The sequence below is a fragment of the Zophobas morio genome, unplaced genomic scaffold, assembly GCF_036711695.1.
Source record: "Zophobas morio isolate AGI-343-1 ecotype UQ-CSIRO unplaced genomic scaffold, CSIRO_AGI_Zmor_V1 ptg000024l, whole genome shotgun sequence".
Lineage (NCBI taxonomy): Eukaryota > Metazoa > Arthropoda > Insecta > Coleoptera > Tenebrionidae > Zophobas > Zophobas morio.
Genome location: NW_026972129.1, coordinates 4,721,496 through 4,749,156, shown reverse-complemented (window position 1 = coordinate 4,749,156; position 27,661 = coordinate 4,721,496). Strand labels below are relative to the sequence as shown.

At 32.8% G+C, this 27,661-nt stretch overlaps 1 protein-coding gene across 6 annotated transcripts in view; it reads left to right on the top strand.

Annotated features, from left to right (window-relative positions):
- The window catches only part of Mp (Multiplexin), a 250,562-nt gene that overhangs the window by 167,817 nt on the left and 55,084 nt on the right, over positions 1-27,661 (top strand). For 5 of the 6 annotated variants that reach the window (XM_064064824.1, XM_064064822.1, XM_064064821.1 and 2 more), the window contains exon 4: positions 18,590-19,134. In XM_064064824.1, the coding sequence (XP_063920894.1) occupies positions 18,590-19,134 (545 nt within the window). Of the gene's footprint in view, positions 1-18,589; positions 19,135-24,561; positions 24,896-27,661 lie in introns of those variants that run through there. The other variant, XM_064064826.1, reaches the window with a different exon arrangement.

The following is a 27,661-nucleotide window of genomic DNA, read 5'->3' as shown; positions in this document are numbered from 1 at the left end:
GAATTTTGAATGTTGCGCTTTTAATCTACTGCAAAGAGATTTTCGTCGATATTACTCGTTAGCCTAAAGTCATGGAAAGTATAACTGTTTCGAGCCGAGTTTGATACCAGAGTGGCCATTTACACATGTTATCACGGTGGAGAAACACGTTTCGATATTATGTCGGGATTTTATCGTTATCCTATCTACATAAGTTTGCTTATACAGCATTATGAAACTTCGTATTAAATCTCTGACTATTATTATTAACCGTGGTTGATCATCATAAAAAGTCGAATTTTTCCATTTGCATTATTTTGTTGGAATTGTTTCCTCTAGTAATTATTGCCAATTACCTACCAAAACGTTCATGACTTCCTAACCTTATTTCAGCTTCAGGTTTTCCAATATGATACTTTTTACTTATCGAGCGTAAGCTAATGAAATTAGTAATCGAGTCCATCCGGCGAATTGCCACTTCCATATTTTCTAAAATACGAAAAAAGTGGTCTCCCGTTTCCGTTCGTCTGTCTATCTGTCTGATGTCTATATATACATTTTTCTTAGACACGCAATCTCTGAAACTACTGGACCGATTGTAAGTATATTAGGAATATCATGTGGATGATTAAACGCTAACTAAAATTTGGCTAATCATTCTCACCACCAATGAGATGACGTCATCCTCAAGATTTATAATAGTATTTTTTTTATTTTATAAAATAAGATATTCTTGCACTTGTGGTGTGTGAATCCGTGACAAATTTTCACCCTAGACATCCATATTTTTGAAGAAAAATTCAAAATCTTATAACAATATTTTGCAATTTAACTTTGAAAGTCTTATAAACATTTTAATGTTATCGTAGCCATGGTAAATCGTTAAGAAAAATGTATTCCCAAAAAATTCCCAAAATTTTGCCTAATAAAGCCTCTCTGAAATATACAAAATATTATGACTCTATACTTGTGGTTCATCAACGCACCCATAGTTTTTAGAACTACTTATATAGGGTGACTTGTAAAAATTAATGAATGAACCAATTTATTTTATTGATTAATTGAGGAACGGTTCACTCCAGTTTCTCGAAAATTTGGGAATACAATACTGTTGTTATTAGTATAACACTTACATCCAAAGTGATATGTGTCTTTGCAAAAATGGTGATGACATGCAGCATGCTTCTTTACATTTACTTTAACGTTATAGTTACGTATCTTTATTTTAAGTTATAAGGGTTCTCATAAAAAATAAAATTCGCATAGTCCTTTAAGAAACCAAAGAAACGACTGTTTCACCATCTAACTATTTTCTTCGTATGACAAGAATGCCTATTTAATTTGTTTGATTTATTTTCAGCTTTTCATGTCTTTGATGTATCGGTATCCCCATGGTTAGATAGAAAAAACCAGGAAATAAATAATAGAACCGACGATATAAATTTCTGTGTATGTATATATATTTTTCTTTATAAAAATCTTTTCACGTCTCAGTGATCAATTGTTATTTAATTAATCCACTGTGTACGCAAGAAAAGATTTTTCTTGAGACAAAGTGAATGATGACATTAAAAATAAAGGTAATATGTAATTATAAAAAATACTTTTTAATTTTTGTGTGGGAAAAAAGTTCTAAATAATTTAGATGAGCTCGTAAAACGTTCAACTAAACATTATTTTCTGTGTACAAAGAGAATAAAATGTAATAAATACAACGTGTTTCAAAATTATTTTCATCTAGTCGCCTATGGTTGCAGATTTTCATCAAGGGAAAGATAGGAGTTGAAGCGATTTCAAAGCTAACGAGATGAACATAATTTTGAAACACCCTTTACCTACATTATTCTTTTAATATTCTGTGCAAGCAGTTCTAAAAAATAAAAAAGTTATAAAGCTGAAACAGTACCACATATTAACGTCATCAAATTACTAGTGAGAATCAATACCCTCACAAACATTTTTACAAGCCTTACTGAATCTCTATGATAAATGATATCATAATGTAACGATTGAACTTTTTTTTTAAGATAGTCCATATGCGTAAAGCTAAAAATAAAATTACTAAAGCACAGGTAATGTTTATTAATTGTCTTTAATATGCGTCACCAATTTTTTTAGAGAGGCCGACTAAACAGTTTACGTTAATGTTTTATTACAGTACAGTCTCATTAAAAAATAAATGGAGTCGAAAATTTTTATTTTCATTTCCATATCCTACAACTTATCAAACGCAGAGAAAACATGAAACCACCTATTTCTCAAAATAGCGCACCCATATTACTTTCGTCAGCTGCCACTCGCAAAGTAGAAAATTAAGAAATTTTTCTTGTTTTATTTTTCTTTTTCGTTACTTTGTTAAATTTCCTACAGTTTGGATATTATATGTTTATTCAGGTAGTATGTGAAATGTCAACGTTCAACCTGGCCAAGGATGTGGTTGGGTGAGAAACAGCGCGTGAGATTTGGTTAGGTTCGTTACCGCTCCTTAGTATCTTCCACTGATGTCTGTGTAAACATAAGACCCTATTCTACGTGTCGTAGGTACATATAGCTAGATATGCCTACATGCCTCTGAGCGTCACACACATGGCGATGAATCTTTACCCTCGGAGTGTCACGAGACGTGGTTATTCTGCTCAACTCCCCTACGTAAAAGCCATCGTTTAAATTTTACCACCGTTGTGGAGTAAAAATTCTGGAAATGAAAATAACGCATTAGAAATTATCTCGTGTTTGTTATTGCGAAAAGTCACAAGTTATGGGTGCACATCACGTTAAATTTATATTTTGATTCGCGTTCTTGAAGTTTTACCATTATGTATGTAATTAATTTAAATATCCAAACAATGTTTGAGTTTCCTAAACTTAGCCATAGGGGATTTAGGTGGTAGCACCTAATTTGAAATTTAAATTTTCGGTATCTAATTGCAGTAAAAACTTTCTTCTGGTTAACGTTTTTTACGAACAAGTAATACTTTGATACAGATATTTCAGTTTTTTAATCTTACCCGTCGAAAGCTTTATAATCACCGGCAAGAGAGAGGTACACATAATTTCTTTGTAATGGCTGAAACAAATATATAATATGCTCCATCGCAGCGAGGCCTCTTGTGTCACAGGCAAGTCGAACAAAGGTCTCATTTGTTCTAGTTCTCTTTTTTTTATTCAAACAGGAACAATGTTCTGCTTTCCATATAACAGAGAAAACGGAACTGAAGGGGTGTTTGTTTGTAAATATCACCATGCATACGTCCAATCTAATCAGATAAAAGTGACGATGGAAATCATACTATTGAAAATTTCCACAAACAAGTTAAACGGACGAACATACAGGTGTTGTTTTTAGCAGTGAAATAACACTAGTCGAAGTGCACATTCAATATTGTTCAGAAAGCACACAAGTGGCCGGAGCGGTTTTCATATTGGCGAGTGTGACTGTCAGTAGCAGCTGGCTATTCTCATTGAATTAAAAATGGGGAAATATGAGTAGAAATGAAACCTATTTTTATTCAAAGGAAGATTTACATTAACCATATATAAAAAAAATCCAGTTCCAAGCTAGCTCACACTGGGTAACACTTTAGTTTTCCTGAAAAGAACTATTGAAAAATGGCACAAGTTACCTATAGTTTTAATCCAAATTTATGTTTTTACTACAAATTAATTATAATTTTTAAGTCTTACATACTAGTAGCATCATTAAATAATGCCTATCACAGAGCATTGATACAAAAAAAAATCAAGATTTAAAACGTACACAGTTATTAACAACGAACTTTCTTCTCATCTCACGCACAAGCAATATCATCGTCATATTTTAGAAGCATCAACTTAAATTTACGGATTATTTTTTAAATATTTTAGATAAAGTATTAAGAAATCACTTCCATTTTTTGAAGAAAGCTTTGAACATAGTTTCATTAACCCCCTTTAATTATTAAGACAGTTTTGCTTAATCTTAGAGAATTCAACGAAAATGAGTACTTTTTGTGACATTTAGAAAAATAATTGAAAAAAACATGTTTTTAAGTGCAGGTAATTGACGAGAACAAAGTTAATGGTAAAAAATTAAGTCACACGTAAAGTTGCATTAAAAAATATACGTTTAAAACGAAGTTCAATAAATAATTTCTTGAGATGATGTGAACTTTCTGACTATAATCACTACGTAGTATAAAACAAAGTCGCTTTCCGCTGTCTGTCCCTATGTATGCATATATCTTTAAAACTACGCAACGGATTTTGATGCGTTATTTTTTTAATAGATAGAGTGATTCAAGAGGAAGGTTTATATGTATAGTAACATCCATTATATAGTAGAGAAATACTGTTATTTTTGAGGTTTCTAATGTGATGTCGTAAATAATTACATTTTTTCCGCTTACATTGCAAACGCAGGCTGAACCCTACGAGATTTATCAAAATAATGTACTAAGTATTGTACACCTTAAAAGGTCTACAGAAAACTCCCCGATGGTATATGTCTATCTCATATGGATAACACACAATAACAATTTTTTGTCATTTACTCAGAATGTAACGCGTGCGAAGCCGCGGGCAAAAGCTAGTTATATATATTTTGTGACAAGGGTATACCAAAATTACAAGTTAGATAGAGCAAATTTTTGTAATTCAAGTATTTTTGAAGGGACGCATTTATGAAAATTTTTTAAAATATTATTGGAACACAAACAACAACGCAAATTTATAATTAAGACTGCATAATTGGTCCGAAAAAAATTAATCAGTAGAATAAGTTATACTCTATTTCGCGCAAGAAGTCCGATACGTCATCGCTTAAGTTCGCATTAATTATGTAAATAACGCATGTCTGGGATAAATTCTGCTCCTCTTACGTCATCGTAGTAAACAATGTTCTTCTCACCTAACAACCCATTTAGTTAAACAAGTTAAACAATTAAATTTTTATTACAGAATTAAAGCATGAATAAAATCAGGCCCGATTATTGATTGCACTTGTCAAAATTTCATTAACGAGATTTTTATTATTATGTACTAAACAACAAGATGTTTTCTGGAGTATATTTTCTCTTTTCATCTCTATTTTTTTTTTTTTTGTGCATTTGTTGAATTCAGTTATTCCGAGACCACCGCGCCGAACACTTATGAAACAGTTACATATTTAATTAACCTTACGTATATTTCATACAAACATCATAGGAGTATTTTATTTTTATAATAACGATCTGTAATATTATTTTGAGTATCATTATTAGTTATTTACTGTCACTTTCACTTTCACTGTCATCATTTAAGTTGATGATAATCAATTCGAGTTCTGGAGTAACCATTGTACTACTTATGCCACTATAATGTTATTTCACAATGTTTCCACGTTTATGAAGTAATTTGAGACAGCGCTTCATTCCACATATCTACAAGATTTTGGTCCCCATGACCATCTCTGCCAATGTGGTTGTCATAATATCGTTTTGCTGTTGACCATATCATTTTAATTGCATTAAAAGTTCTCTTCTCCTTTCTATCTTTTTCTGCAATATTCAGTAATTCAATTTCAGCATTCTGACTTTATACTACCCTAAAATCCAGTATCAGCCAGTATAATTCTCTTACAGTATTGCCTAGGGACTAAAACAGAAATGTAAAAAAAGTTGCAATTAACAACATAATGATGCACACTTACAGTTATTCATGCACTTGATGGAATAAATAATATATAAGCTATCCCATAATTATTATTATTATTACACAAAAAACAAAACAAGTTATTACATTATAGACTAATGAAAATACAAACGCATGTTTTCTTCACAATAACTTTATCGTAAAATCCTCCCCCGCAAGTGGTGTTTTGAAGCTTCTGAATAGTGACATAAGATAAGCGTTTGATAAGCGTGCACTTACATATGTAAGCAAAGCATCATTTGGCTATATAGACCACAGAATATTACTGCCGAAATTAGATTTTTATGGCACACGAATTTTAGTCAGTCACCTGAGTATCCTAAGAATTAATTCTGGATCCCTTATTTTTCATTATTATTTTAATTTTTCATTTTTGCCGATGACACAACATTGGCAAACAATGCCACGAACATTATCAACTTAATTCAAGCTGAACAAAAGAGTTTAATTTCTTCAGAAAAATGGTCTAACATATTAAGTATTTTTACTTCCCGAGCGTAAGCAAAGGAAGTATTGTAATCGAGTCCGTCGGCCGACTCTCTACTTTTACGTTTTCTCGATCTTTCATGACCCCTAGAAGACGAAGAAATAGGTCTCCCATTTCCGTCTGTCTGTCCGTTTGTCCGTCTGTCCGTCTGTCTGCCGTCCCGGATTTTTATTAGACAGATAATCTCCGAAAGTACTGGACCAATTGTTGTGAAATTTTGTACTTATATTAGGAATATCATGTAGATGGTAAAACGCTGACCAAAATTTGTCTAATCATCCCCACCACGAATGCGATGACGTCACTTCAAAATTGTACATAGTAAATGGGTTTTAAATTGTATAAAATAACATAGCCCTACATATATAGTTTACGACTCCGATTTGAGTTTTTACCCGAAACGTCCAGATTTTTGGAAAAAAAAATCAAAATTATAAAGCAACATTTTGCAATTTAATATTGAATCTGCTAACCCGAATGTTTTGAAATGTTGCAGATGTTTTAAGGCTATAAAGAACATCATAAATCTTTACTCAAAGTATATTTGGTTATCCCCTCCAAAAACTTGATGACGTCAGCTCAAAAGTATGCCGAATAAATCCTATCTACAATGTACAAAATATGATGAGTCTGTACTTGTGATATATCACTCCATTCATTTTTTTTGGATTTGCATATACAAGTGGCTCAAAAGAATTAATGAATGCGTAAATTTATTTTACTGATTTACTCAGGAACTACAAAACCGAATACATTGAAATTTTGAAGATGTTATCATAAGCATGATAAATTTTTGATCAAAATGTATTTGGACGTCCCCCCTAAAAAATTTATGACGCCACCATAAAATTTTGCTGAATAAATCCTATCTAAAATGTACAAAATATGATGAGTCTCTTCTTGTGATTTATCATTCCATTCATATTTTTTGGATTTGCATATACAGGGTGACCCAAAAAATTATGCGTAAATTTATTTTATTGATTTAATCAGGAACTACAGAACCGAATGTTTTGAAATCTTGCAGATGTTTTAAGGGTATAAAGAGCTTAATAAATTTTTAGTCAAAATATATTTGGTTATCTTCTCCAAAAAACTGATGACGTCAGCTCAAAAGTTTGCCGAATAAATCCTATCTAGAATATACAAAATATGATGAGTCTGTACTTGTAATTTATCATTCCATTTATATTTTTGTGAATTTGCATATACCGGGTGACTCAAAAAAAAATGAATGCGTAAATTTATTTTATTGGTTTACTCAGCAACTACAAAACCGAATGCTTTGAAATCTACTGCGAAAAAAAACATAATAGGCATGCAGTCGTCAGGTTTCCGACAGCAAGGGAAGTATTGTCTAAACTCTTTAGACCAATTTTTTTATTGCTCTCTCGGTATATTATTGTTACACCGTTGTATGATAGCTGTACAACATGAAACAATTGGTCGAAGGTTATGTCGACAGGACTTTCCTCGCCCTTGAAGTACAGCCCAACAAACTCGGCTTCTGTGGAAAATTTTAAAATCTTGATTTTGCGAACTTTTATTTACACATTAAAGCAAATATAATATCAGTAGCACTGACATCCCATAAATGTATTTTGCCATCCTATAATTTTTTTTGTTTGTCTACAACACCCAATTTTTTTTTAATAACACTATATATATTTTTTACAGATTCTTGTTACAGAGTTTGTTTTTCTGAAATCATTAATGTATTATACTTTTAGCACCCATACCCCGCCACTGTCTGATTCTAACGCATTATGTTACTAAAACACACTTGTTTCTATTTAGTTCGGAGTGACCATGATGAGAAACGGAAAAACAAATTCTCCAAAAATATGAATGCATTAATAATTGGCAAAGCTATGCCAGTATTAGTGAGTTTTCCCAATCAACATTTTTTCAGCAAGGATACGTCTGTGAATTCCGACACGTGCAATAACACTAACAATAAAACAATGGAGTGTACCGTTCTTGGAATAAACGGATAAATTTTTATTAACGATTTACCATGTTTCCGATAAACTACAAGTGGAGTATGTTATTTTATAAAATTTAAAAAACCTTTACTATTGTGAAAGTTGGAGATGACGTCATACCATTGGTCGTTGGTGATGATGATCTGATGTATATTTTTAATATATGTAATAGTAGATTGTCTAATAAAAATCAACACAGATGCAGACATACGGCATACGACAGACGCCAGATAGCACACAGACAGACGGGAACGAGAGACCTATGTTTTTGTATTCTAGGGGGGTCATCAAACGTCGGAAAAACATAACAATAGCAAGGCGTCCGATGGACTCGATTACAATACTTCCTTAGCTTACGGCTCAGGAAGTAAACAGTAGAGGCCCTAACAACGAGGCTTTTTCTGTCTGTTTCTATCTTCCACATAATTGAATTAAATTTAAAGAATAGCACGTATCTCGCGTTACTGCACATATACTTCCCGAGCGAGTCGCACTTCGCTTCAACCATAAAAAATTTTGTACATTGGGTATTCGTTAAAAAATCAAAAGTCCATTAAACTATGACGTATTTGTTTTAAAGTTTTTAAAGCATAATTACAGCGTATTTGTAACTCATGTACCTACCTATATGAAAAAACTAAAAATACAGTTTGACAAAAACTCTCCGATAAGTCAAAACGTTGTAATTACACAATAGTACATTATTACACGTAATTTACAACGCGATTATTATGGCACGAATAAGTTTTGACCATGACGAGCGCAGCGAGGAATGGCCAAACAGAATGAGTGCCACAAGCCGTCTTATTAAAAATCTATAATTAGTAAACTATTTTTTCTACTTTGCATTGTAAATAAATTAAAAAAATATATTCTAAAAAATATATTTTCGATTAGGGATTTTCGACAGTTGGATGGTAACAAAATCAACATTTTCGTGATCATTTAATACAAAAGGGAACAAATAGATGGAAATATCCAAATGGGTTAGTTATTAAATATTAACAATGTTCACTGACATTTCGTTTCAACTTTAGACCACCTTTAAACTGCCAGCATAATAATAACTTTGCCAACATAATCAAGGAAAAATTTGTAGTTTTGCGTGCTATAATAATTTTTTTCTACCGCGCACGTCTTTTGGTTTTCTAAAAGAGCTTTAATAGATCTGGTGTAATTTTGATCGGTAAGATTGGTAGCCATTACGAGAAATGTGAGGTAAATGTCAATGGCAAATGTCAAATTAAAATTTCCCGTATTTCCGGAGGCGTAAGGACTCCACTAACTTCTTCACAAAACGTTTTAACCAATTTTAACTTACAAAAACTCGAATTGATTCGAATTACAGTTGTTGTGAAAATTCGAACCTCATATATTTCGTGGTTAGTGTCAGACCAACCCATCACCAACCACGACAAAATTCCCCAGATTTAAAAAAAAGCAAATTTGAATTAAATTTTGCGAAAAAACGTGCGCGGTAGAAAAAATAGTATAAATTACTCGTTCATAAGGCCATTGTGGCACTTATCCTTTATATAACTCGCGGCTTCGCCGCTCGTTCTATAAACTTGGATTCGTGCCTCAATATTTGCCTTATGAAACTCGTTTTTTAATACACCATAAAGGTCATTATTGTAAAACTCATATGCGTTTCAGAATAAAAATATTATTGACGCAAAGTAAAAAATTTTAGAAACATCGCTAATTCTTATGTTAGTTCTTTTAAAAGAGAAATACAATTGAAACTAGTGCTGTAAAATTTAAGTATTAGGTAAACTAAATATTAGTAGAAACGACAATCAAAATTGCGGGAACTGTAATGAACAATATTTTGATCACAAATATTTTCGAATATTTAGCTGCCATTGTCAAAGATTTATTTATTATCATCATTTTAAACAAAAGAAAAAACATCAGAAAATAAAGATTGCTGTTCAAAAGTATCAGCCTGTTTACAATCTGGTGGTGCTATAAAAAAATAGCCTAGTTTGTTTCTAAAATATATCTCTTGCAGAAAAATTTCACAATAGAAGTTTTAATTTTAATTAGGACGACCCGGGTGGGTTAGGTAGCTTCGTATTTGCCCGCTACACCTTGGGTCGTGGGTTCGATTCCCGCCCGGCTCTGGGTGTTATGTATGTCCCCCATTCCCCTGTAATTGGGCCTCCGGCCTGTAGGGGAACGTAATAAAATTAAAAAAAAAATTATAATAATATCATTACTTGGTCTTAGTACCCGTAATGATAGAAGTCTTGCCTGAATGCCGGTCATTTCTGGGTCAGTGGTGGGTCTTAATAGAAGTAGGGTTATTGCACTGTGATGAACATTTGTACACAACTACAAGTGAATCGACGGAATTAGTACCTGCTTCATTGAAAATATATTGGAATAAATCCACTTCAGCACATAATGTACTGTTTGTTGGTTACACCATTGTAACGATGAATTCACCAACAATAAAGTGCAATTTAATAAATGTGAATGTTCTAAAAAGCCTTTTACAGGTATTGCAGCCTATCCTTCAAAATTAGACACGAGCTACTATTGTTACCAAGTCGTTGAACATCGTCGAAAGTCATTAATATTCTTTGTTAAGTACTCTAACACTTGGGACTATTTTGATTGACTCAGTTTGAGGTTGGCCGTTTCTATGTTTAGCAGTGGCGGCTCGTCAGATGAGGCAAGTGAGGCGGCGCCTCACAGCATATATGTTAAGAACAGATTGACTTAATTAAAAAAGAGCTTTCAATGCATTTTTAGTTACAAAAATATGTTGAAATGGCAAATCTGCACATGATTTTTTATTTTTTACGCTTCCTGCTGACATTTTCCGTTGAATACCGTACGATTTGTGCCCCTAGTTCTTTAACTGAAGCGGCCAGAACATCGGTTCACTCGAACCAGCGAAGCCCAATCACAGACACGGATTTCCATGGCTCAGCTCCTATACTCCTATACACGCGTTCGCTCGGAACTGAGGCGATATCTTCGGTGCTTCTCGGCCAATTTCGGCGTACTCATTAAACCATTTTTCCATTTATTTTACAGAACGGTAGGGTTGCGGGGTGCGTGGGTAATTAGCATGAACGTGAATAAAAACCCACGTGTTGGTGTTTTGTGTTATTGTCTCTTTCATAGGTACAGGTGAGTGAAAAATGAATCCCGAGTACGATATCGTCATGTTACTTCTTGAAACGCCGTTTTCACGGCGAACCGAGCTAGAACGTCGGCAAATTTTGCTAAATATCGAGCAGTCAAAACCGATAATTCATTTAACTTCCATTGATAAGCGACAGAATCGTCAGTACTCCAAGTCTTTTAAATCAACTTGGTACCTACGAAACATATAAATGGCTCTGCCGTAATATTTACACAACATCCCGGAATATAACGATTTAAAGAATTTCATCCGAAGTGCAAAGTTACATGAAAGTTCCAAAGTACACTTTAAAAATTTCATGGGCTGAAAACGTTTAGAAAAGAACACAAAAAAGATATTTACGGATTCGGCTCGAGTCGTTGTCTCAAATCATCACCAACTTCCTCAGACACGCTAGAACTAGTTTTTGGTTCGAAAATATTGTGAAGCAATGAATAATGAATATTTAAAATTCGAATTAAATGGGAAAACTCAAAGTTACCACGATAAAAAGGAACATTTTGTTCATTTTCATTTCATTCATGTATTTTCTATACATTATGAAATCAGTTCCTAATAATCATGCTAGATTGTTTATAATAGTGCTTTAGACAACCATTTTGAAAACACGCAATTATTTTGACGTCGGATTTTAACAATGACATAAAAATTACGAAGAAATTTTCCGTGCAACACCGTCACCAACCTCGTAGTTAAAAATTACTACTTTTTAAATCAGACGCAAATTTTCACTTGAGTAAACAAACAAAATGGGTTCCTATAATAACAGTAAAGAAGTAGACTAGATTTTCGGAGGTTTCTTTTACATTTAGTTTTCCTCATTTTTCATTTTTTTAAATTCTAATTATTGCAACCAGACATAAGACCTTGTATGTAATTCGTACATAAACCGACTTATTACATATTACATATATTTTGATTACAAATTTACCATGCTTACGATATCTTTAAAACGTCTGCAAGATTTCAAAGCTTTCCGTGTTGCAGTTCCTGATTTAATCAATAAAATAATTTGACTCATAAATATTTTTTTTTAATAAAGCTGTACAAGCAATTCTAAAAAATATTAATTCAACCATAAATCACCATTATACTATACTATTATAGTTTAAGTATATAGTATATACTCATCATATTTTGCACATTTTCGATAAGATTTATTCTGCAAAATTTTGATATGTGATCAATTTTTTGGAGGGGATAAAGAGATATGTTTTGATTACAAATTGAACATACTTATGATAATTTTAAAAACTCTGCAAGATTTCAAAGCAGTCGGTTTTGCAATTTCTGATTTAAGCAGTAAAATAAATTGACTCATTCATGAATTTTTTTAATCACCCTCTATAAGCAATTCTAAAAATATGAAAGAATGATAAATCACAAGTATAGACTCATCGCATTTTGCACATTTTAGATGACGTCATCAGTTTTTAAGGTAAACGAACAAATTTTGATCAACGACTTACCATATTTCCGTTAACTTTAAAGTATTTAGTAGGTTTCAAACCATTCGTAATTTCAAAGTTATACTGTAAAACACCGTTATACAATTTTGATTTTTTTTACAAAAATCTAGATGCCTAGAGTGAAAGCTCAACACGGGTTCATAAACCATAAGTTATATGTTATTTTATAAAATTTAAATAACATTTACTATTGTAAAATTTGGAGAAGACATCATATCAGTGATGGTGGGGATGAACAGACAAATTTTAGTCAGCGTTTTATCATCTACAAAATATTCCTAATACATATAGGTACAACAAAATTTGATAGATCCGGTAGTTTAGAAGATTATCTGTCTAATAAAAATCCACACAGACACGGACAGACGGCGGACAGACAGACGAAAATGAGAAACCTATGTTTTCGTATTCTAGAGGTAATTAAACTTGAGAAAATATAAAAGTAGCGAGTCGCCCAATAGACTCGATTACAACGCTTCCTTTGCTTACGCCCGTGAAGTAAAAACATTAAAAAATATATACAGGGACCTTTTCGTTGTGATATCTTAGAATTGGATGCTTTACTTACTGTCAAATACAGCTTAAGAACAATACGAATTTTGCAATATTTTTTCTAACATTGTTCATTTGCTAACTTTAGTTTAACATTAAAATAACTAGGTTTTAATTTTAACTACAGTTAACCTGCAATCCAACTGTTCTTCTCACTAACATATAAATATAAAGATTAAACTGTTTCAGTACGAGACCAATATTGCAATATTTTTGCTGCCATTATTCGTATTCATATTCGTACATGATACCATGACAATAACGAGTATGTTGTTTGGCAAATAATTCTTCCAATTTTTGCTAATACAAAGGTCATCCAATTCCACATTGTGAATTTTTAAATAAAACATGTCTGATACGAATCTTCGTTTTAATAAAATTGGTTATTACTTCGAACGCCTCATAAAAATTAGGTTGCCCAATTTGAGAGGGCACAAACAAAGTTAAATTAAAGTCGCGTCAGAGGTGATCACTGATCCCATAATTCAGTAAAGAGTTGTTGCAAATTCCGGCACCTTGTAGTGGCTTATGAACTAACTGAGTTAGCTGAGAATTCAGACGTAAATCTTAAATTATTTGTCCTGCTGTGGTACGTGTACTTGTAAAAATTGGCGGGCAACTCATGTTGGGCATATTAATATCACTAAAAACGACAAAATTTGGACACTGATCGGCTAAATTAAACAAAATTAGGACACTGATCGGCTAAATTAGACAAAATATCAAAAATAATGCAATCGCCCTCATAGCTGGATAGGGGAAGACGACACATGTATATCCCATAACAAAAACAAAGTTGCCCTTCGAGATCTTCAAAAAAATAGCCACGATTGTGTCAGGCAAGTAAATTTTAAACACATTTTAGAGCTTAGATTTATTAAGTCTGAAAGGCCTGTCGAGACGAAAGCAACATTAGTAAATTTTGCTAACAAAGAACTTACAACTACTATATGCACTACTTAGGGAATAAAATATATCAGTAAAAATTTTATTCAGAAAGTTATAATAAGCTTATTATTTCCCTAAGGAAGTACAGTAATCGAATCTATCGGAAGAATGGCCACTTTTATGTTTTCTGGACGTTGCTTGAGCCCTACAGTACGAAAAAAGTACTCTCCCGTTTCCGTCTGTCTGTCTATCTGTTTGTATGTTTGTCTAGTGTCTGTACCCATTTATATTAGACACGTAATCTTCGAAACTACAGGACTGATTGATGTCAAATTTTGTATGCATATTAGGAATATCACGTAGATGGTTAAACGCTAACCAAAATTTGGCTAATCATCCCCACCGACAATTTGATGACGTCATTTCAATGAATTCTAATAATTAATTAAATAAATAAAAATGTTATACAATAATAAACTCCTATACTTGCGGTGTGCGAATTCGATTTGAGTTTATTGTTGTAAACCTCAAAATAGTCACAAAAAAATGAACACAGTATAATAGCAGTTTCCATTAATGTAGGATATCCAGGCCGTGGTTCAGTGGGTTACAGCTCCAAACGTGGACCGGCGATCCCGCGTTCGTTGCCAAGCTTGTCCGTCTGCTTTTTTTCTCTTTTCTCTCGCGCTGTGTATTATCTATGTGTGACGTCATAACAACACATTGCCAACCATTTTCTCGAAAAGGTGAGAATAGGTACGTCTTTATTTAATAAGAATAATAATAATAATAATATTCAGAACATTATGTTCGACTGTGGCTTAATTAATAATTTCAGTCCCACAGGACAACATATTTTGGGGCAACAATGGTTACTTCATGGTTACTTCCTTAGTAAAGAGCGGTTTTCTGTTGGTCTACGTCGTTATACGAGGGTGGGGTGATTAATGCCGGGCCTCAACAGGAATGCATTGTTTTTTTCGGTTAATTTTTATTTATTTCTCAACATAATCTCCATTTAGCTCGATACACTTAACCCAGCGATCTTCTAGACCGGTTACACCGGAGTAATACAACGATTTGTAGAGATCTTCAAAATAACTATTTGCTGCTTTGATGTTGTCATAAACCTCTTACCACCCAACCACTTTTTGAGGTTTGGGAAAAGGTGGAAGTGACATGGGGCTAAATGGGGTCTGTAGGGAGGGTGGGGAACCAATTCAAATTTTAATTCATGAATTGTAGCCATCGCAATGACTGAAGTATGGACTGGTGCATTGTCCTGATGAAACTGCACCTTTTTTTTTTCGGCAAATCTGGCCGTTTTGCTTTAATTTCCTGTTGTAAACGTTGTAGTAGAGTGGCATAATATTCCCCACTAACTGTTTTTCCCTTTTGGAGGTAGTCAATAAAAATTATTCCCCTCGCATCCCAAAAGATGGTGGCCATAACCTTACTGGCCGATGCAACTGTCTTCGCTTTCTTCGGCGGTTCTCTTTTTTTGGTCCACTGTCTCGACTGCTGTTTTGTCTCGGGGGTGTAAAGATGGAACCATGTTTCATCGACTGTAATGAATGGACGCAAAAACTCAGTTGGGTTACGCCTGTAGTGTGGCAAACAATCAGCCGAAACATCCTTACGACGCTGTTTTTGGTTTGGAGCGAGCAAACGCGGCACCCACCTGGCGCAAAGCTTTTTCATTGTTAAGTGTTCATCTAAAATATTTCGAATACGTTCTGTTGTGATCCTTATTGATTCTGCTACCTCCCTCACTTTCACTCTCCGGTCAGCCAAGATGATTTTATGATTTTTTTCTGTAATTTCTGGAGGAGTCACCTCAACAGGGTGCCCACTGCATGGTTCATTATTTGTGCTGATTCGGCCCATTTTAAATTTAGCAACCCATCACTTAATTGTTGTATACGATGGAGAGGAGTCTCCCAATGTTGTATCCAACTCTTTGTTGATCTCACTTGCTTTTAGGCGTTTCAAAAAAAAAATTAATTATTGGCCGAATTTCTACTTTTTCCATTTTGTTAGAATTGTTTGATCCATCTAATCTGAAGGACTGCCATCCAACTACTAAACGACATATTGACATGAAATTTTTAAGGGAAGCTGATGGAAGATGAAATTATGGAATGCCATCATTATACTGATCTTATTACTCCCACATCTATGTGAGGCCCGGTACTTGTCACCCCACCCTCGTATGTGGGGACGCGTGAATCGCCGGCACTCTGTAGCGGGTGATAATCACTGAATTTAATCGTTACTTATTCCATAAATACAATTAACGAAAACTTAATTAGTAAAACGGCTAAGTAAATGAGAACTGGAATTAACAGCAGAGTGCAACGAAGCAGCGTTTTTCTATTGTCAAATAAACGAAGTGCAGCCCATAACTGCACACCGTACCGAGTTTGATCTTTCATTAGACGCCACCCTAAGACAGTTTTAAGCAAAATGACCAGAAACTTTATACTTAAAACATCAAAAATAAAGGAAAATTCTGTAAATGGTATTGTTGCTATGTCATAGATAATGGAAGATCCAGAAATTCATGAGGTTGGACGTGTATCTGGCGGCGAAAACTTAAGACATGAGCATATTATTGAACACCGGCTTTGAGAAATGTCATTTGATATAGACAAGTGGAAAAAAAATTGTAACAGGTGTTCAATTCAAAATTACTTAGAGAAGGCGTTGGAATGTCATTTCATACAAACGGCATATTTGTTCTTATAACTTCCATTTGGCAGAAACATAACCTGTTATATGCTATATGTTATAATATAAGAACAGACATCCCATTTGTGTCAGTTGACATTCCAACGCCTACTCTGACTGATTCTTCAATTGAACACCCGTGATAAGATTCTCTAAAACGCAGTATGGATTACTGGGTACACGTTAGATGAGATAATACAACGCGCTGTGTTAATTAATCGTCTAACATTTACATCAAACTACTTTATTTTCAAATCAGGATGTTCTTGAAATCTTGCAACATTGATGTTAAATATAAGGCTAAGGAGCGGATTTTAAACTAAAAAAATGCCACAATAATCGATGAAAACGGAGGATTTAGGCCCGAAAACGGTAAAATAGGCACTTTAGGCAAGTTTTAGGAAATAAATTTACAGAACGTCTTATTTTCTTTTAGATCTACATTTATTTTATTATTTTCATAATCAACGATTCCTTAAAATTTGCGCAACAAATTAGAAATGTTTCTAAATTTTCGGCAAAAAAAAATTCCTTTTGTCTGTTACGTCATTTTTATACCTAGAAAATGATCTCTCAACACCACACGTGTTAAAGGAGAATATTTAAAATTAGAAATTTCAGTGGATTTCATTTTTATATATTTTTCTACATTTTCACCTTGTAATATTTTGCTTGTAATTTTAAGCTCTTGGTACGCGCTATTTTTTTGTATCTTGCAGCTTTTTAAACGCCATTTCACGTACTCTTCCCGGGGTGTCTTCCAATCATTTATACAATTAGTCTAGACATTGTTTTTCGTTCATTTCCTTAATTTGTACTTTAAGGGCGCTTTGCCTTTGGGCATTTTTAAAAGTGGCACAAAACACTACTCGATAAACAGTTTTTAAAACACTTTTACACTTTGGAACTTCACTTTATGAAAACCCAATACGAACTAATTGATCCAGGAAGAGAACTCGATAAGAAAATTGTAGGAGGGCTTGGTTTATTTAACACTTGAAAGCTCTCGTCGGGGTCTGCAAATGGGTGTTTTAATTATTTTAAAACCTACCTACAAACGAACTGTGCAATAAAATTTGTTCTTTGATGGTTTACGCAAAAAATAGATTTGGGGTATTGATTCGTTGGCATTTTGCTAACGGAATTCTCCCGACCCAAAACTAAAAAATAAGAAATGTGATTCAGGCAAGAAACATATACATAGAGGCAGAGAAAGTTCAGATTTTAAAACAAAATAGACAAAAAAAGTATAATAGGCAGAAAAAAGTAAAATAAGTAGAAAGAAAGTAAAATAGGTCGACAAAATGCAAATACAGCGCTATGAATATGTAAAAATATATAGGTATTCCATTAAAAAAAAACTAATTTGTATGTTATGCCTCATAAACAAACCTGTATAATTGTAAATAAATTTAATTTTAATATTAAGTTCACAAAAAATCATACAACCTTTTAACTTTTTTATCCATCTCTAATAATAATAATTACTGAGACATCGAGGACCGCGCCCTGAATGACAACTCACCCTGTATAAATAAAATACATTCGTGCGACAACGGTCGGGAGCATTCCTCCAAAAAAACATATACTTTTCTTTACAAAAAAAACTTAAATATTCGTGTCAGGTGCTGTGTAAAATAATGTTTCAGTACTTTTTTTATTTTCATTTCAGTGTCCGAATACGATCTGCTTGGAGCTGTGAAGATTCCTTTTCAAGATCCAAAAACTCAATACATCGACGAGGACGGCCATGACGGATTTCCAGCTCTTGGATTTAAGTCTGGATCAGACGTAAAGATAGCACATCGTCAGATATTGCCCGAAAAATTGCCGGCAGAATTTTCGATTTTAATTAGTGCCAAACCGCGATCCAGAAAAGGTGGATTTATATTCGCCGTAGTCAACCCGTATGACACTGTTGTAGGATTGGGAGTAAGAATTGCTCCAGAGGGAACCAGTAATACCGTCATATCTTTATTTTACACGGACACCTCTCATATTGTTTCCCAGATTATCGCAAATTTTACTGTTAATAGATTCAATGGAAAATGGACGAGATTTGCATTTCGGTTATCTGTCGAGAATGTCACGTTATTTTTTAATTGCAACGAAACTGAAACTGTTTATGTCAAGCGGGAGCCATTAGAATTAATTTTCGATTCCGCATCAACGCTTTACATTGCACAAGCCGGTCCTGTCATTGGGGAACCCTACGAGGTAAGTCTTTACATTTCTAGAGCCATGCTGATGATTTATACGACATTAATAAAACAGAAGCACCATCATCTATACATAACTTAATAAAATGGATACCAATTGCCTATGAATATTCAAAAGAGATTTAATAGCTCCAAGAAACTTTGCATTTCATTGAATCTTTCATTAATACAAAAATCTTGCAGTTATTAGTTTCTTAATGTTGGTTATGGTTTTACTGTTTTATTAACTTCTTCGCTTTGCTGCAATTTTCTCACGTTAATGGAACATTCAGGGATATTTTATAAAAAGCTCTTTCGAATTTATTGCAGACCATTGTATGGAAAATTAATGTAATAGCTCTTTACTTAAATAAGGTGTGGTGTTAACATGCTTATCTGAATTAGGCAAAATACCATAGTAAAAGAAATGAAATACAGAAAATAACGAAATATTACCTAAGTGTTTATTTTACATTGCGCAATCAATAAAAATTGCTAATAATAGGTCTCAGGTAACCTATTTTTAATTTATATCTGGTAAAATTTCAAATATATGTGAATACATACCTATTTACATAATAATTGCCTTTTGTAATTTACTAGACAACTTCCCACCATGCTCACTTTTCACTCGCCTGTAAAAGTAAATAAGAAATTAATTAAATTACAAACGGAGTTATCGATCGCAGTGCACACAGACATACTTATGTTATATTTAAATCTAAACAGTTTGTATTTTCGGATATGTCATATGTTTCTTCCGTTTGTCGATGGGCTACTAATATTGAAAAATTCTTAATTTCAATATCTTTTACACTTATTTTTTTATATTTGACATTGCACAAGTAAAACTAAATATAAATGATTTCAATACTTACATTGCAAATATTTAAAGACATCGTCTTTACTAATAAGACTGCGTAGGTGCTTAATTCTTTCACCTTCCACCGTTCATTCTGGCAAACTAGAATCGTGCTACGACTACCAGCAGTCGTAATCCATTCATTATTACTAGAGGTTTCCTATCATAGTTTTGAATAAAGCAATGAACTTGTTGAAAGAGACGGAATTACTGTAATTTTATTTATAATAAAGATTGCTTTTTTATTTCTTGATTTATTTAAATCATTTATGAAACACCTTATAAAATCTTAACATTTCGACTGGCTGCATTTAGTTTTAATCACATAAATGTTAGCATACATTTTTAAAAGTCAATTGTTATAATAGTCATAGCTCATTCGTGTTTACTAAATAATTTCCATAATAAAAAGTTATAAAACACTCGTCAAAAAAGAAATTAATAACCAATAAGACTTACCTATTTCTAAACTTTTTGTGTTTTTAATGGCTTTACGTATAAAAGCAAAATTAAAAAGCCTTAAACTAGTTACTTAATAGTATTACTGTAACCCTGTCTGCTTTTACATGTTAGACGTTATACTGTGAATTTGCATTAAAGTAGAATTCTTAAAAAAAAATACGAAAAAATACAACCTTTTCCCTTATGTTACATACAACATTTTTTCTACGACTGCGACTGCAAAAAAAAAAATATTAACAGAAAACTGACAAAACGATACTATAGGTATTACTAGAATTTTGTGGCAAATAAACAGGATCAGAGTCATCATTTTTATCAAATCTAATCATTTTATTACAAAAATAAGTAGAATGTTAATATTCGTATCGTGGTTCAGAAGCAACGGCCCGTAAATAAATTAGAAACATCTAAATTCAAATAAGTAGCAATTATTTGGTGGAGCAAACGGCCAAATACGTTTAAATTAAACCAATGACCTGATTGTGACATATGCCGTTTTCGTACCTTAATTTACTTTTGCCGCTGCAGATTTTTCTTTCCTCAACACTGCATACCTACTTTTTATAAATTCCTACAAAGTCGATTTCATTCTTTACTGAATCTGGAATTTTGGCGATTAAAATCCATTCTTGTTCTTCAATTTTATTTTCTTGTAGTTTGTAAAATTCATTCCAACGACATATTCCAGAAATACTAAGGATTAAGCTATTTGTGATTTAATAGTATGTTTATTTTAAGCTGGGGGGCAAAAATAAACGTTAATATGTACTACTAGTGCTACCAAGGATTAAGGCAACCTGTAAACTATTTAAAATGTGATTAACCTTTATCATTATAAATTTATCATCCGATGCTCCTTAAGTAATTTGTTCTTTATTTCAAAAATCCGATTAATTTACGAGGAGTGTTTTTTATATTGATTTTTGACTTATACTAGCAAGGTGAAAAACCTTTAAAAGCAGTCGTAGGAAAAGTATCATTTCACAGAGTATTGGCGCACTAAATCTATGGCACATTGTTAAGAAGTTTTTTGAGCAAAAAAAAATATTTAAAAAATCCTTAGGATCAGATATAGTAAGAAAACGCAGCCCTTCAAAATTTAATTTGTGTTTTACTACTTAGGATTGGGTATCGATCCTATTTTCACTCTTCAAAATAATTTTAGAAGTGTCTTGTTTTTATCCTATAACATTACAAAAACTTAAAAATTGTTCAGAATTAATATAGTAACAGTAGCTAATTTTTCACCTTTTTTAATATATCTATCTAAATCGATATTAATTTTCCTAAGTGGAAGTCAAATTGACGTAAGGAATTTTTAATGTTGTTTTCTCGAACTAATGCACTTGAAATTTAATAATAATAATGTCCCGTTGAATTAGTGCGCCATTTTTAAATTGATTGTATATTAACATATTGCATTGAAATTACGAATTGAAATAGTTGCAGCAATTCTCAGAACACATGAAAAAACTATTAATTGGAAACACATGTTATTGTGAAGTAACTAAGCATTTTATTGCACTTTACCAAAAGGACTGTTATATACTTTGTAATGTCTTTTCCATTTTCAGAGGGCACTGGATTTTTATTTTAATTTCATCTATGAAGTAGCCTCAATGAAATAGTATATTATTAGCCAAGGTTGCAGAGCCAAGCATTCTAGACCGAGCGCAAATTAGAACCCGAGACGCGTAGCGTCGAGGGCTCTAAGTGCGAGGTCTAGAAGTGGCTTTGCAACCGTGGTTAATATACTATTTTTTTCACTAGTAGAAACCATAAGACAATAAACTGAAAAATAAACGTTCAATTTTTTGACGCAACGTGATTTTGTTTTGATTTCTAATCAAACTTGATCTAAATCTTCAACACAAAGAAAACCGTTTATACTTGTCGCTGAGTTAATCATTTTATCTTCTACCGTCTACCAACTACCATGCGTATACTCAAGTAATGTTTGTAGCACACATTTGTTCATTTTTTAAGAAATAATCACATCAAACATTGCGTACATAACGTCAATTTTTCTTTTTGAACCCGTGGTAGCAAAAGTTGAATTTGCTACCCCTAAATGAGTCGACATTCGCATGCGTCCAGGCTGCTAGTGAAAAATAAATATTTCTTCCAAGGATAGTCCTTATTTTTTCATTTATGTAATACAGAATTTTCAATGCAAAGAAAACAGGTTTATAGCACTGTTTTCTGCCATTTTTCTCAAAATCATTAGATCGAAAGCCAGTTTAAAATATGATGTTTAACACGAAAGAAAATTTGAACATTTCAGGGACTGCATTATCCATAATGAGCAGACATTTTCATATTCACTAATACTTGGATAAAGTAGAAAGTAATTCTGGTCATTATTCGTAATTTTCTAATTATCTAAAATCAGCTAATGTTTGAACTTGACGTGACATGTCGCTTATTACTGCTCACCAGATTTATTATGGTTTTATAGGTTTATTTGATGCACGTTTTCTTTTAGACATAATGCAAGAAAAGGTTACAAAGGAATTTGTGAAAGAATTTTTACCTTTACCATTGTAATTAATAACCAAATAAACAAAAAAAAAGACAAAGGAGACATTCTCCACTTTGTTATATTTAAAAGTGAGTACCTATATTTATTTTATTGTCTTGTGTGATATAAAATTTATTATTTATTAGACATAGCGGACTTTGTATTTTTTGATAACCAAACATAGAAAATCATTAGCTAACCTTTTTATTGTTAACATAAGAAAAAAACTTGTTAGTTATTCAAGATGAAAAGACATTCTTACTGTTTTTTTCTAGGTCAATGTCCAAAAAGACTTCCAGAGTTTTATATACCACCAACAATGTAATAAATTGTATGCAAATGCAACGATCAAAGACAAACTTTAAAAAGTCCATGGTTGTCTTTGAGCGTCTTTTTTATTGCTCTCTCGGTACTTTCCAGTTATAATTTTATTTGTCCCAACGTCAGTGGAATTTACTTGCAGGTGTCCTAGAAATCCTAGACGGGTTGCAGACTAGAAAAACTCACTTTCAAAGTGAAGGTATATAAAACTCATTCTTTTTTAGGTGAAAGCACATTTCTCGTTTCCAAGTCAACAAAAAGCGTAATTTGAAAAAGTCTATAGCTACAGTCAGTCTTTGATTATTATATACAGCGTACAAACCACACTTCTGCACACATCAATTTTTTTATTTTTTAATATATATATGAAACTCAAATGGGGACAGAAATTACATCAGTTGAAGTTTCAGTATTCCGTTAAAATACGGCTAAATGTAAAACACAAAACATCAAAACTAAATCGCATTATTTTTTTTGCATTGTTCTTGTTCTGCTTTAATTTAAAAATTCTTGAATATAGGGAGCATATTTAGTTCCAAAATAACAAACATAAATACATATTGAAACAAAAATGCCTACCGTCAATCTCAGTACGGGTTTTGTTTATTATTTATCTAAATGAAAATCTGGTGAAGTTTATTAGCCATTTCTTTTACTACTAGTTTAAATTCACCTAGCTATTGGTTTATTTCTTTTTTATGATGGTCGGTCTGCAATAAAAGAGCTTTGCTTGAACGTTCCATTAGTTCGGCAGCAAGCAGCAACCAGTAGGTAGACAGCAATACATAAACAGTCTGCATCAAAGTGCAATCTAAATTTGAGAGTAAGCCATCATCATCTGTAATGGTTGGTCGGAGCTAACGGCAAAGATGAGTCCTCGGCTGCCGCATATGCGGTTATCCAGACTCGGCCAAAGTTTGATTACAGATAAACGTAACCGTTTGTCGATTCGCCCACCGATATCTCCGCGGCCTTCTGCCTGGAAATGAGATCCTATAAAGCTCACGATAAGAGGACGCTCTCTGAACTTTTTACTGTCCGAACAATGACTGAATCTTTTATTTTATTAGCAAACTTTGCCGATGTAATTCTTTTTTATCTGCATCTGGGTGCCGGGCACGCGTTAACTCATTAACTCTAACAACACTTTTTCAAACAAGCTTGAATATAATTACTTAATTTATTTTGACGGTAAACGTATCATTGCAGTGCGCAGACGGCATAGAAAAGCGTCTGTAGTGGCGGCAGAGTCGTGTCTTTGATACAGTAGCGGCGCGACGCTTAACGTCGTTAGTTCGGACGCCGGTCGCAACGGCGCTGATGCCGACTTATTTCAAACTTACCCAACTTCTTCAGCTATGAAACTTCCGGTATTACTACGAACACGGCGTTCCTGTCTCGCGATGGCACACCGCGAAAACGGCAAGTCTCCTCATCGACACGGTGTGATGTGACTCTTGCACAATGGCGATGGTACTTTCCGGCCAGAGCCGACTACTGGTGGCTCTGTGCTTCACGCTTTTGGTGTTAGCTGGTGCTCTGGCTGTTGGCTCATTGACGGGATGGTTCCACCCGCGAACTACAACCGAGCCCGTGCCTGCCAAACTGCGACAGGTACATTACACGCAAACCCTTCAAAATTAGAATTCGACAGTTTTCAGATATCTGTTTGTCTGTTTTATTTATTTTGTTGTGTTGAAGCACGTGCATACAACATTATTACCATTACACCTCGATGTCTCCAGATTATTATTATTAGTTAGTAGGTATTACTTGTTATTTAATAATAGCTTCCATTTCATTCGAATTTTAAAAAGTTAAGAATTATGTTCTCGTTATTTTATTTAACAAGTGTAACTTTGAGTTTTAACACTCACCTACTTAATTTTTATTCAATACATTTTTTAAACTAAATTTAATATTTACGTATATCTGAGTAAATAAACATGTAGGTGTCTCGAATATAGGATAATATTTAAAATATCTCTGCTTGATGTGTCCACTTTAATTCATTATTATTTAATTTTATTTGTCGTTGCAGTATGCACTTTTAATATGAAATTTATAACGGTACCACATGTGAAATGTTCATTAGTATTAACGCAGTTTATACAAAATTGATGAGTGGATCTGAATTCATCCTCGCGTATGTAACAATGCCAACCTGAAATTGTTGTGAAATGTGTGTTGCATTTCATGTGCTACCAACTACTGCTAAAGTTTTTGACGAGTAGGAAGTTTTGCACAAGACATCGATCGAAAAGTCTTCATAGTCTTCCGACTGCGACGAGCTTAATACTTAGTAATCCTCTGTGTGAATTTAAAATATCCGTATCGTTTTATATTATCCCAGACATCGTAGACAGACAGTTAAATGTTGAATTACTTGCAACAAAAATATACCTAGATTTTTGAAATTTAATTGAAAGTGATGTGAGGCTAACAGCGTACTTTTGAAATATTTATTTAATTAATTGATGGTAAAAGCAACTTTAGTGTAAACATATTTAAAACTAAAACAAACAATGACCAAAATGACATCAATCTCACTGTGGTGCCACCAAAAAGAATGTGAATGCTCTGTTCACCATACATGTAATTCAATTTTAGTTGAATATTTTAATTTTTTTATCGTGAAGGAATTTTATTTTGTAGGCGATAATACTTTTTCTTTTCTAAAACACACTTCAAATTTTCTTTATTAATATATATATAAACCATTCTTTGAGTAAGACAATGATAATTTTACTTGGAAAAAGTACACTGTAGTCGCCAAATTCAACTGTCACTTTCTTCGAGATTTAATGAAGTATTTTAAGATATTTAAATTTAAATGTAAATTTATTCCTTATAAATATTGATTTATTTATTATATAATACAATTTTTATTTACAGAAGATAAAAAAAATGTGGTTGAATATCTAACTACTGTTCTTACAGGATATCTTCAGAAAAAATAAGTGTAAATTTCCAAATCATTAAAGAAAACACAACCACTGACGCCCACGTTTAACGTAAACATTTATTCACTTTACTTAAATACCTTTCACCTGCAAGGTGTATTTATTATTTTATTATCTAAAATTAATGTGAATTTATAAAACGTAGTTGTACTCTATGGAAAGTTGACTGGATAAATTCATTGAGAACTTAGTTATTTTACAATATCATCTCATAAATTTGACAGTATGTTCTGCAATTTAATATCTGCACTTAGAATATATAGGTACATAAAAAATAAAAAATAATTTTTCGATGGTTCAGTTTCTTTCACGAATGTGGGTATTTTTTATGAGACATACAAACGTAAGTGTAATTATCAAGGCTTTTATGAGAATACCTTACAGTTTAGTCGTGTACTTTCTTGCATCAACTGAGATAAATTTCTTAGCAGATTTTTTTTGTGGTTATATTCAACCTAAACAACATTTTTTAAGGTTGTTTTATACAGTGTCTTGAATATCATTATTGCAAAAATTCCAAAAAATAAAAATTACCACAATTCCAAAATTATTTAGCAAGTGATTGATCTTTAATAATAGAAGAAGAAAATCTTCCAGAGAGAATCCATAGATATGGACATTTATATAAAAAAAAACGCTAAAAAAGGACTAGTCCAAAAAAATATTGGATGGTAGAGTACTCTTTTGTACAGAAGTTGTTAATATGCACATTGGCATTTCAATCCAAGTGAGACACTTATCTAATGAGAGATGTGAAACATTGGAGAAATCTTAACGATAATAACTAAAGAACACCATGTTCTTCTCTCGCAATGACAATGCGAAAACAAGCTTCTTCATCGATACATTGTAACGCGACTCTTGCGCGGTGGTCGCGGCAAGAAAAATATTATCTGGCGAGAATCTATTTCTGGTGGTTCTGTGCCCCATACTGTAGCACGGAGACCTCTGCCATTTAGCTCTTTGACGGATAGACTTCATTCGCGAACTACCTACATTTGAGTTCATGCCAACCAAGCTTCGATTGGTTTTCATGCCAGAATTAGAATTTCCTATTTGCACGTATATATTTATTTTTCTAATCCGTTATTTTCGCCCCAAAACATATACGTACATATTATATACCTATGTACCTACAACATTAGACTGCCAGTTTTGGGTATTGTTATTTATTAACAGTTTTAATGTTATCGTAATGTCAGAAGTTCACAAACTATGCTCTTTCAACATTTGGGAGTTGGTATAATTGTGTTTCTCCTACACACTTACTGAATTTTCTAAACTAATGCAAAAAATTTATTAATAGACATAATATGAGTAAATATATTTATGTGGTTCTTAATAAATATATGTATATACATCACGAACTTAATATAAAATACCAGAAACGTTTATACAATTGTACATATTTTTAATC